Source organism: Syngnathus acus, chromosome 10, assembly GCF_901709675.1.
Source record: "Syngnathus acus chromosome 10, fSynAcu1.2, whole genome shotgun sequence".
Classification (NCBI taxonomy): domain Eukaryota; kingdom Metazoa; phylum Chordata; class Actinopteri; order Syngnathiformes; family Syngnathidae; genus Syngnathus; species Syngnathus acus.
The window spans coordinates 21,603,371-21,616,508 of NC_051095.1; the positions used below are offsets into that span (position 1 = coordinate 21,603,371).

Below are 13,138 nucleotides of genomic sequence, written 5' to 3' on the forward strand. Positions count from 1 at the left end.
CAAGCAAGCTGTGACACTGCAGGCACAATACTGTACAGTAGGCTAGGGCTATTCTTAGTGCATGGGTGGGGGCGGGGTCAGTCCCAACTATATCGTTACTTGCCAACATCTAACCCAATCTCTTTTAATTAATCAATAATGAATCCATGTGCCAAATGTTGGGAATGCCATGGAATCATGTCAAAGAACAGTAAACCTGACACAATGCACTCTCACTCACTCACTCACTCACTCACTCACTCACTCACTCACTCACTCACTCACTCACTCACTCACTCACTCACTCACTCACTCACTCACTCACTCACTCACTCACTCACTCACTCACTCACTCACTCATTCACTCCGCCCGACACCAGTCAGTAGAGGTTTTATTGTCAACAAAAGTACAGCTATATCAGATATGGATTCATTTTTATTCCTTTTTTTTTTTTTTTTTTACAGCGAAGTACAACATATTCCCAGTGCTTCTGAATACACCAAAACATATAATGTACATACAGTTGACATCTCCACTCTCCCATTCACAGTTTCTGAATTGAATAGGCATTATTTTTCATTTCTACATCAAATAATCAAACTCAAATTGCCAGCAAGAACATAAATGACAAATGTTTGCATATGGAGACAAGGATTTTGGGTAGTGAGTTAATAATTTTCAGCGGTAGGCAAAACTTTGACCTTGGACTAGATGGTATTATACAATGACAAGTGTGTTTGTAAAAGTGGGACGTCAGTCTTCAGCTCACATTGCTGTCATTAAAAACCACATCTATTATGGCTCATTGGACTGACTCTGTTGTACCCTGACTGTTCGTATGCAACCAAGGAGATCTCTCGTGGTAATGTCGCCGTGCTCCACATGAGTGCTTTGTATACACGTTGGAATAAAAAAAGGGGGGGGGGGACTGAAAGCAGTCTCCTGTTCGCTAACTTGGCTGTCTCAGTTCATGACTGGATAACAAACAGGATTTAAAACGATCTTCATCAGCACTCTAGAGCTTGGATAAAAGATAAGAATGTTCACCCTATAAGATTGTTGACCAATTTAGCCCCCAAATTATAACATTTAACACTGGCTACTAATTAAATCAACACAAGTGAGAAAATCTTTACTGTCACGTTGTTATACTTCAGAGCGTGATATGCATTGTAATGAAGTACTGTACTCCTTGTGTGTCTTCAGGATTAGGATTATTTTTAGCACATCCCCACAGAGTTCTTGGGCATTCGGCTCTTCTGCTGGACTAAAAATCTATTCACCACACCTATGATCAGTGCTAACTCCTATATCGATATCATAAAAAAACTATACCCGTTTTGTCTCATATCTGATGTTCAGCAGTTACTGGTGTCCATAAATAACCAGCGAAGAGAGCTACGCCAGTGTCGATTGGAATAAAAAAGAGAAAACGTCTCATATTTGGCAAAGAGAATGCCAATGCCTTTCATTTGATCGATCAAGAGCTCACTCTGACTCTGCGTAGGGATAAGTCCCTTTCTTCTTCCTGGCATGGAATAGGAACAAAGGCTACAAGCAGAAAGGTAACACGAGCAGGAGACAGCGGTGGCTAGGGACCAGAAGTCCCTCTCCGGTGAGATGGCAGTGGGTGCACAACTGAATGCGTCACGGCGGAAAAAAATCCCGTCGGAGGCGAAATGAAACTAAACAAACCGTAAAGAGTTGTTTTAAGTCTCATGCAAAGTATTGGATGCCACAAGCATGCATTTACCTGGTACTGAGCTCTACCATACGCTAGAACTGGAACAACATTCGTCTCCAACGCAAAATACCAATATCCAAATATATGATCTGTCCTTTTTACAGTATTTACAGTGTGTAGCTGATAAAGTTAAAATAGATGACTTTTTTTTCTTATTTAATTCATAACTCATTGCTTATAATATTCTTCGAACGGTATACTCTAACTCGACTAAGCAAAACTAATGATTTCTAATATACTATATTCCAAACAAATTCTTGTTCGACAATAACACTGTCATTTCTATATACTGTATCTGAAATCAGAATAACTTATCTTTGTGCAAGATAACTGCAGCTATGCATATGTGACACAGTAACAAAATAAGTGTTTTGAGCGTGCTGTGCGCACAAAACAAATCGTGTGGAAGAGATCTGTTGGAGTGGATCTCATGCGAGAGGAAGGAAGAGACCGTTGCAAGTCCCACACCAAAGGGAAAATACATGACAAATTCAAATCTGCCTGTGAAACGGAATAGATAATCACTAGTGGAATGCTGGAAGGCACTGTTAGATAGGATCTCTCTTCTCCGCAGCACAACGGGCCAGTAAGTGCGCATGATTGTGTGTCTCTGTGTGCGTTTGCATCTGCGGGGGTGACGAGGTGGGGTGGGTGGGTCGGTGGGTGGGCGCAGCACTGGACCTGAGGTTAGCATGCTCAAGGAACCCTATGTTGTTGGTGAAGGGAATTATCTTCCAGATCTATCGAACTGGCCGAGACACTACTCGTCTGTGTTGCAACTTTCTTTACACACATTGTACAACAGACACATTTAAGTAAGTTGTAAGGCTTGGCTGTATCACACGTTCTTATTGAGGAACAGAGTAGTGATGGCACATTGCTCGGATGGGAAGATGTGCTGTTCACTGAATCCAACGTGAGATGGAGTCAAAAGATGCTCACAAAGCGTGGCCAGATGTTTTGCTTACACTCCAAAGTCTAGCGACAAGATAAGCATTCTCAAGATCTGCTTTTCTAACCGCTCTGCTGAAGAAGCATCTCATTCATTGTGGGTTAAACAAATCCATCTGATCAGGCGGCAGTCTTCAGAAATTCTGTAAACGGTGTGAAGCGCCGCGCCAGACATGGATCAGATCTGGATAAACAACACCATGGAAGGGAAATGCCAAGATTCTAATCTGTGGAGATGGATGAATCGCAATCAGAAAACGCCTCTGTGCTACACCTCCTTATATCCATCTTTGTGCTGCCATATTTGCATTGCACTTCTTTTCCACTCCTTTGTTAACGTCAGACGGTTCGATCTACTCGCGGCGGTAAGAGGTCTACCTTATTTTACGACACCCATTTGTGCAAATCAATCTTTCGCCAAAAAATTCTCAGCTGACAGAAAAAACAGACCTTTTAAAGATCAACCTCACTGCTTGCTGTCAGTGCATTTCCAGAGGTGGACCTTGCTCTTTCCAAACAGTCCGTGAGCTGCCAGCACAGTGCTACAGGGGTGGTCTCTGGGGAAAGAGGGGAGGGGCTCTGGTGCTATGCGGCTGGAGCGTAGCCTGCCTATCTCCTGCTCCCAGCAGGTTCATCTGAGCGGCAAGCTCCCCACAACCCACAGCCCTTGACCTTCTGCGTGATGGGATATGAATACCCTGTCAAAACTGCTTGGTGAAAGAATGGTAATACACTATAATTCTGACGTTCCCGCTATTGATTTGTTCCCGGAGCCGTCATATCACAGCCGCTGGCAGGTTTCTGACCGATTGAAAAGCTTCCTCTGACTCATATAGGCTGAGCAGGTGAGCAAAGAGATAACGACGGCGAGATGACAAAGAGAGGCCGTGACGAGAGGGCTACTACAGAGTGAGTAGAGAGCAGATTCAAATGGGCCTAAATGGTCTGCAACTGGCGATGGGAGAGGTGATGCCCAATAGAATCGAGCTTCTTGAGATCGACACGGGCCTGTCGTTACTCGGAGAATGCAACTCACATACGTAGCAGCAGCACAGCAAGATTTCGGACACAATCATACAACGACCTGGCGCTTCCTGGTTTGTGTCATCCATGGATCTAAAGAGCAGTAATACAGCAATCTCTACAAACGATTCCCAGGACAATCAGTCGGTGTGTGGATACAGGTAAGTGTTGCAGAATCTGAGTGAGAGTGCAAGTGACGGTTGACTCAGCTGGAGAAGCATGATAACTAAGAATGTTTTCAACAAGTATGAACAGTTATGTCTGATTACCCCCCGCCATATTCTGTGAGTCTTCAATCCTCTTGCTGCTTTCAACCACACCCAATATTAACATTGGTCCTTAACTTTGAAAGTCTCAAATCAGTGTGTTTTTGTATTTTCTTCATTGTGTGACACGATCATCCAGTGTTTAGTGCTTCTAAGGAAAAAAATAGCTGGTCCTTCAGAAGAGTCTCTATTTCTTAAATGGAGCTAATCTACTAAAATTTTGCCAGAAAGGAGCCTGGCCTCTTTTGGATTGACTGAATTCAAAAACCTCTCCTTGTGCCATGTCCTCCGTTACCTCATAGTGCCCCGCGCTGAGGGGTTCCTGCGGGGGCGGATATGAGGGCGGCGTGCACCTGTTTACACCTAGAAGAGCAGCGGGCGCAGAAAAGCCAGAAAGGGGTACAAGGGCAGGGCGGGGCAAGGAGGCGGCGTAGGCACAAAGCAAAGAGAAAAAAAATGTCAGTCAGTCTTGTCAGTGAATTGCTTGACAACACAACACCTATTCATGCTGTCACAGCACACAGGCGCACGCATAAAAAATGAGAGTCCATTGCTGCATGGTAAACCTGAAACGTGATCATATGATGACTGCTGAAGAGGATGAGAAGTGGAATTCAGCATTAGTGATGACACAAGGGAGACGAGAGATGCTATTCAAGCACGGTCTGTCGCAAGCAAACGAGAGAACCGACACATCACATCCGATCCAATGCTGGACAGGAGACATTGTTGCTCCGTTTTCGGTGTCGGCATGTTTGTTTGAATAGCACCCTCAACACTTGAGGAACACAAGAGTGGTGAAAATAGAGCCCAACAGAAAGCTTTTTAATGTGCATTTAACTAGATTCTACCATGTCATTGAGCTAGTCTACAAGCATCACAAGTATGCTGGCGTAGTTACAAACTACTATATTTGGAGATCAAAGTTGCCATGGCATCTCAGAAAAAATAAATTTGGAGAAAGGGTGTGCTTTGTTACAGGTATTTTGCCAAACACTGTTTTAGCAGCAGTTTGATCTATTTGTGAAAGAGGACGCTGTTTCTCTGAGATACTCCATTAGATAATGCTTATCAGCACACAGGGCAGCGACTGCATGCTCCAGCACCAACGTTAGTGACAACACCTCCCAATGCTATTTGAGCAGTTGCCATGGCATCTTATTGTGCTAAGATCTAAAGAGAACTCTTAGGCATATACCTTTATCATTTTCAAACCATGTCCATACAACATGGCCCTCTTTCTCAAGATGAAATCTATAAATGAATCTGAAATTCAAGAGAGTACTTCACCTTGTGCCAGCCATGTACACATATAGCACAGACACATTTACTTGGAAAAGACATCTATGAGGCTTGACGCCAGAGAGAACATTCAGAAGAGGTTATTGGTTAATTCATATTTTAATGGATGATCATGCTTATTGTGCCGCTGACCATAGCGAAAAAAAAAACAGTCATGGGAAAAAAAGAAAAAACATCTAGACTAACACTAAAGTAGCTAAGATGCAAAGAATGACACCAGCAGTTGTGACATGTGGTCCCAGTGTTTGTGCTGACAGGCGCTAGCATCTCGAAAACACCTCTTTTTCTTCACTAAGTTGTAAAGCTGTTGGGTTTCAAGTGGTGGCTGTATTTGTAGTTCCATCAGACTTATTTACATCAAGTAAATTGTGTCTATTATTTCAATGTGGATTCGGTTCTGACAAAGACAACAAAGCAGTTCTTACATAAAGAATACACCGTGCCTTGAGAAGTATTCATCCCACTTGAAATTTTTCACATCTTACAACCACAAACTTCAGCTTTTTTAATTACTAAGCTTTTATTTGCTTGACCGATACAAAGTAGCATGTAATTGCCAAGTGGAATGACTATGATACACAGTTTTCAAATTTGTAATTTATAATTGCCAAGTGGCATGAATATGATACATAGTTTTCAAAATTGTAGGGTTCATAAAAATCTAAAAATTGTAGTGGGCCATTCATTGTATTCAGCCCCCCTGCATCAGTTCCCACCTTGTAAAGCCACCTTTCTCTGCAATTTCCTAAATATACTTGCCTCAAGCTCAGGAGGTAATTTAAAAATTTAAATCATACCTAAAACTTCAGCGACAGCTGTGAGGCATATGGTGAAGGTCTGGGTATTCAATTCACATTTAGCTTCATTGAAAAAAATATATATGTTGCAAACCCTAACCCAAACGCTTGCTTGTTAAGAAAAACCGTGACACCGGATCCAGATGCCATGAAGACAGGTGTCATCTTTAAAACTCAATACTTCATGCACACAGTCCTTCTGTCTTTTCATTGATGCTTAACGGGCTGCTCTACTGCATGTAGCAAATCAGCTTGACGTGAGCAAGCAGACATTTAACTCAAATACCGTACAAGACCAAAATTTCACCTTGATCTACGGTACTTTTCCAGTGCACCCTGTATAATATGTGTGTTTGTATGTTTAAGGAAAGTTAATGAAAGTAGGTATGAAAAAGCAGGTTGAACAAACAGTAAACAACGATGAGAAGACAGAGCACGCCAGCGAGGAAAAGAAAATGAAAATCACCTGATATCTTCTTGTTGCCTCACCTTTCTGTTTGGTCACCTTTCTCACTGTCATGGCCGCCTGCCGTTTCTGGTACTCTGAGATCTCAAAACCTAAACAACACAGTAAACTCTCAAAAGAAGGGCAGTGACTAGTGATTGCAAAAAAAGAAAAAGAGAATAACTCGAGTCCCATCTCATTTCATCATACTCAGGCAAGTTCATGTGATCATACCATACAAATATGAGAGCGGAACTATCTGATTGGATACATAGTACGTAGGTGTCTTAAGTGACGCCATGACAATGATGCCATGTCACTGTTTTTGGTCAATAATCTCCCTTTTGATCTTGGAAAGAAAAATATTTTATTTTTGGGCTCGGAAAAGTAAAAGTAGATGATGTGTAAATCAATGGAGCAATTGGACTGCTAAAAATGTGTACAGATGAGCGGAAGATTAATTTGATGAACAGCAGTGTAAATGTTTCTCTGCATCCACACGATTGATAATAGGACAAAACTTTAAAGTTGACATTTATCATTTTACCAAAAAGTTTTAACCTGTAGTATCATACACTAAAACAGTACACCTTCAAAAATGTTGTTGTGCAGATATGTTGTATTGCATACATAAGAGCAATGACTGAAGCTATTGTGAGTGAAGCAAATGCTGTCTCAAGATACGACTAACCGATTTTCTCATCCTCCTGCACCATCTTCCTCTCCTCATGGAAAGCCCTGAGCCAGCGGATCTTCTCCTCCGGCTTCTTGGCCAGGAAGATGTGGATCTCGTCGCAGTCTTTGTTGCACAATTTGAAGGCGTTCTTCACACTTACGTTGAAGTCATCATCTCTCCCGTCAATGGCGTCCCGCACCTCGTAGCGATCCATGTCGATACGACCCTTATAGTACAGAATGTCCCGTCGTATCAGATCCTGGTGAGGTGCATAGAAAGATGAATTGTGTGTGGTACAAGTATGTGGTGTGTGCCCATGTCTTTCAATCGTGCCAAGGGGTCATCAAGCACCTTCCGGTTTTCCCTGACAGTCTGTCTAAAGAAACCCTTTCCATCTGCTGCCCAAATATACTAACACTCACTTTGCACATCGAGCGATGCCAGTTTTCCAAGAAATACACTTATCAACATTATTTAACACTGGCAAAGATGAGCGTATTGAGTGTTTCAACCATACATTAAAGCTTGTACAGGCAAAGTGTTGCAGCATTCCATATTCGTGGACTTCCCAAAAATAAAAAATGCATTCTCTATATCTGTAGCATGCACATTGGCATTGACAAAAAAGTAGGCTAAAACAGTAAGCTTTGTAAAAATTGGTAAAACTAGCAAGTTATCACTTATTTCCAAAGCACATGAATGAATGAATGAATGAATGAATGAATGAATGAATGAATGAACGAATGAATGAATGAATGAATGAAACATTATTTCTTCACACGATAATAAATCTTTCTTTCATATACATATAACATGAGATTGTAATAGCATGAGGAAAAGGGTAAGTATAAGCTTATATAACGGGCCCAGACATACGGACGGACAGACGGACGGAGAGACAGACACTCATTATACACACATACACACTCTCAACCCAGCTAACTATGGAAATGTGGATTAAATAATAGGTTTGTAAAAGATGGCTAAAAAGATGTTTTTTAAAATTGGAGATTGAGGGCATGACCTTTAAGGCTTCATCCATTTTGTTCCAAATCTGAGGTCCCCTACAAGCAACACTCATACTGGTGTGCACATATCTGCGGTATTGTCCTAGGATGTGTGTTTTAACTCGCGTCTGATGGGAATGCTGGGGTCTAGTGATGGGGATGAGACTGCATAGTATGTGGTTTCTCTTGTTCACAACTTGAAACATGACACATGCATTATGAAAATCATTCAGCTCAGGTAGTCTGAGTAACTCAAATGGCGGAAGAGAGGGAGGGTTGGAGAATTAAACTCAGACCAAGACAGAGCCCTAATGACTTTCTTTTGCAGAGATTGAAGTTTTATAAGGTGACTAGAAAAGGTGTTGCCCCATATGACATTGCAATCGTTAAAATGAGGTTCAAATAGAGTTTTGTATAAAATAAGGAGTAGTGGCTGAGGGAGGAAATGTCTGACTTTGTCAAATAAATGGCACCTGAAAAAAGTAAAATTGCCATAGGTGAAACTATGACTCCCTGACCCAGTTGTAAATTGATCACTATTAGGTTTAATGAAAAAGCCCAATGCTGATAATCGTCAAAAGGCCAAATATCGGCCCTGGTAATCGGCTTGGCAAATAATCGGTCTATTACTAGCATTTAGCTTGGTAGTTCTACTGATCAGTGCATATGAAAGCCTTTGTTCAGCACAAAGAATTCCACAATAGATGGGGGGGGCTCTGGGCCTGTACGGGACAGTCGGGTCTGGTCTGTGTGTACCGGTTAGTATTCTCGGCAATCAGTCTTGCATTTCTTTTTTATCGACTTTATTTACAGCTTTGCACCCAAAGCATTACGTCACACTTCCCTCCATCTTCTTTGTACCACTATGTCTTCAAAGCAACCCATTTACATTTCATGGGAAAATAATTGTAATCATTTTAGGTTAAAAGTGAATTCAGCCACCAGATCGGACTCGGCTCACCCGAAAACAAGGCTTGAAAGATTAGACTGCGACAGTATGTAAAAAGAAGTTAAATTGTATTTTGACTACACAACGGTTTGCGTACATTTGCAGATTGTCCTTTTCAATCAATAATTACGCTATATAGCAGAGCATTATATAACACACACATTCACCCCCTTAGAAAAGGCAGAAGCCAAAATCTGACCATGCCAAATTTGTGCATCCAGCACAAATAACCTTAGCCAATGTAACTTGATTTACTTCTCCTGTGTATGTAATCGCCACAGCACAATAGCCTTAGGGGCCAAAAAACATCCAGTCACATGATGAGGTCAGCTGGGGTGAAATGAGAAGCAGAACATCTAATGAGTATGCAGAGATAAACCTGCATCTATGTACAATCCTGATAAGAACAATGGGAGAGGAAAAGATGGAGCGCTCACACCCCCGAGGCCTGTCACTGGATTTAGAATGCTAGAGGAGGAAGTATCGAGCGGAAAAAAAAATAGACTAAACTGTAATTCAGCATATCCTTGGAGCTTTTTTTTAAGGGGCACTGCACAAATACTGTAATTGATTTGTGGTAGAGGTCACTAAATGATTAATACAATGTATCCAAGTGTCTCACTGCATTTGTGCCCGTGTCTCTGTGTGCATGTATAGTTGAGTGTAGCCAAGCATGAATATTCATCTGACAGGGGAGCACAGCCTCGGTGCATCGAAGCCAAAACTACCGCAGCTACATTTTGAGAAATGTGCTGAGTATTTGAACTTAACGGAGGGCTCGTGCGTCTTCTACAGTATATTTCCAGCCTAAGCAAGAAGTTGCACTGGCTTCAAGCACCTCTGTGGTCAGTGCACAACTGTCTTGTGTTCTCCCTTATCAGCTTTGTTTTCATGCAAACAGAAATCAAAATAAAAGGAAGAAAATGAACAAAGAAAAAGACATTTTACCTTCTTACAGAGAACCAGCTGGTGATCAAAGAGGAAGAAGACTCGCTGCTGGCTGCGCCCATATGGCTGATAGATCCATGACAGCTCCCCAGTGTAGATGAGCTCGGAGCTTCTGTCCAAGATATCATCCCCCTAGACCAGCCCCCCCAAAAACACAAAAAACCCAGATACAAAATCAATAAATCAAAGGTTCACTCTTTGAACGAATCATTAAATAATAGGATTATTATCTTTTTAATTCGGGATGCATAACAATGTCCTTTCAAAACAGAGCACACGAGTAGAGCTGAACAACATACTGTACTTCAGAGGAGAGACTTTAAAGACCATTTAAGACAGATGTGTAGGTAAAGTGTAACCCCCCTGGAAGGTAAATCCAATATATTTATTCAAACAATCTTAGAATCACCAATTGTCTATTTTTGCTCCTATTCATTTGGCTACCATGTTCATTTATATTTATATATATCATTTTACATCAATTTTGTACAATACTCAAATTTTTGCTTTGAGTCTTAGCCCACTAATGAAAGCAGCCGCTCAAAAGTAAGATGCACCTATCTGTTCGAGTAAAGAAAGAACCTGCCCCAAAATCTGACAAATTGCAGAAGTTGCATGTGGTTATGGCGTCAACTCCAAAACGTGTTTGAAGTCAAATGATTATTCCATAAAACTATTATCTAAACTGAATTTTGATGTTAACTCATCCGAATAAAAAAGCCACTAAAATTAAGACAAAACACAAATAGGCCTTTCAGCTTATGAGTATTGCACATTCTCCTTTGGGTGTCTTCCTGTTCGTTTGTTTTTAGTCTGGTATCTGAAGCTATAATAAACACTTTGGAAAATGCTGATCTGCCAACAGTTGGAATACAGACTGGTGAGAAAACTCGCAAAAAAGATTCAATTATATAATAACTGTAACAAAAATTAAGGATGAAAAAAGTGATTAATTTCAAAGTCACATACAAAAAAAAAAATCTTTTCACAAAATGTATGCGTACATGTGGTTATTCTCTGCTCTGTGAAAGTTCATGCAATTAATGCTTGTTAAATTGTGCGATTCAAGAAACGGTGTCATTTATGCAAAAATGAAACCGATCCCAGAGTCTAGGAACTAACTAACTAACTAACTAACTAACTAACTAACTAACTAACTAACTAACTAACTAACTAACTAACTAACTAACTAACTAACTAACTAACTAACTAACTAACTAACTAACCTGGAAGAAGATAGACAAAACAGATTTCATACATAAATCCAGCATAGGGCTATGAAGTAGGGGTCTACAGTAGGAGCATATTTTGTCTCTCACGGTACACCGATTGTTGTGTTAAGGCTTCATGTACACAAAAGCTGTAGCTTTTACAGACGCAGTGAGAAGCCATTTGTATATTGAAGACATGGACACACGCCGACGCACACACGTACATACCTCCCAGTCTAAAACAGATGCTTGCCACTGGGCAATTTTGTCAATGTTTTCCAGTCTCCTCTTCCTCTCATTGATCTGCTGGGTGACGTTTCGCATTACCGCCAAAGCTGCTGCCACATATCGATAGTCGCTACAAACACAGACAGTGCACACATAATGACTCTTGGGGAATTTAATGGTCATGTTAAAGTCTTTGAAAACAGGCCGCTCTTTAAAAAAAAAAAAATTAAATGTGGTGCTGTTGCAGTAATACCTTATTAGACGAGGAATGTATACTGAGGTAATAGTGGTGGGCCTGCTAGAACAAGGTCCAATAGCAAGTCACTATTGGATTCTAATTAGCCACTTGGTCTAGCAACTTTAAAAACGAGAGCATCAATGCTATCTGATAAGAATTTTTCTCTTTGCCTCTGGTTGCTACACATCCAAATATAGTGCGTATGTGTTTGACAAAGAGATGGCCTATACTTGGCAGATTCTCTGCTGTCAAAGACTGAATTGGCAGGTCTCGCGGGCAGAGCTGGCAACTGGCTAAGAGCGCCTCGTTTGTGAATGACCTGACGCTGGCTGAGTTACGCTAAATCTATTACGCTATGTTTCTGCGGGCTTGCATGTCCAAGTTTGCACGTCTGAATTTATATGTACAGTAACGATTTGTGCCTTTTCAAGCTTCTTCCAATACTTTACAGGAGAGCTATAAAGCGGTCATTTTGCACACAGTGAGATGACAATTACTGTAGATAAAATTCAAAACTTGAATTTGCAACCCAAAATAAGATTAATTCACAAGAGATTAATTTTGAAGGACTGAGTACCGTATTTTCCGCCCTAAAAGGCGCACCTAAAAACCTAAAATTTTCTCAAAAGCCGACAGTGCGCCTTATAGGCCAGTGCGCCTTATATATGGATCAATTGATGAATTTGTTGATCCATACTGGTTGTACACAGTGCTCTGCCAAAATGTTTCAGTACGTTTTAGTACGACTAGTAAATTACAAGGTCGCATCGCTTCCCAACATTACGGCAACTGTAGTCAGGGGGCGTCACCGAATAGCGGTTGTACCCGCGAGGCTATTTCATTTAAAAATAGGCTGCTCTGTTAATGTTTCGAGTAAATCTACGGATCGATTTGGAAGGGAAACATAGGTAAGTAGTACCAATGCGTTAGATCGAACTTTAGTCAGTTCCGATCATTTTATAGGAGATCGTTTGAGAAACGCGATTGTTTACACTTTGCTGAGGCTCATGGGAGATTGCGAGCTGAGGCTCGTGAGACTTTGCGGATGGCTAATGCTATTGCGATAGCTGCTATACGTACCAGGCTATTTCATGTCAAAATAGGCTGCTCTGTTAATGTTTTGAGTAAATCTACGTATCGATATGGAAGGGAAACATAGGTAAGTAGTACCAATGCGTTAGATCGAACTTTAGTCAGTTCCGATCATTTTATAGGAGATCGTTTGAGAAACGCGATTGTTTACACTTTGCTGAGGCTCATGGGAGATTGCGAGCTGAGGCTCGTGGGACTTTGCGGATGGCTAATGCTATTGCGATAGCTGCTATACGTACCAGGCTATTTCATGTCAAAATAGGCTGCTCTGTTAATGTTTC

General features: G+C 41.1%; 1 protein-coding gene across 11 annotated transcripts in view; it reads right to left on the minus strand.

The window, feature by feature from the left end:
- Nucleotides 1-359: 359 nt before the first annotated feature.
- The window catches only part of LOC119129596 (rho guanine nucleotide exchange factor 9), a 47,529-nt gene continuing 34,750 nt past the window's right edge, over nt 360-13,138 (minus strand). For 8 of the 11 annotated variants that reach the window (XM_037262908.1, XM_037262903.1, XM_037262904.1 and 5 more), the window contains 5 exons: nt 11,528-11,657; nt 10,089-10,220; nt 7,200-7,443; nt 6,553-6,621; nt 360-4,327 (listed from right to left, as the gene is read on the minus strand). In XM_037262908.1, the coding sequence (XP_037118803.1) occupies nt 4,152-4,327; nt 6,553-6,621; nt 7,200-7,443; nt 10,089-10,220; nt 11,528-11,657 (751 nt within the window). In that variant the 3' untranslated portion in view covers nt 360-4,151. Of the gene's footprint in view, nt 4,328-5,162; nt 5,231-6,529; nt 6,622-7,199; nt 7,444-10,088; nt 10,221-11,527; nt 11,658-13,138 lie in introns of all 11 variants that reach the window. The other 3 variants (XM_037262905.1, XM_037262909.1, XM_037262906.1) reach the window with 3 other exon arrangements.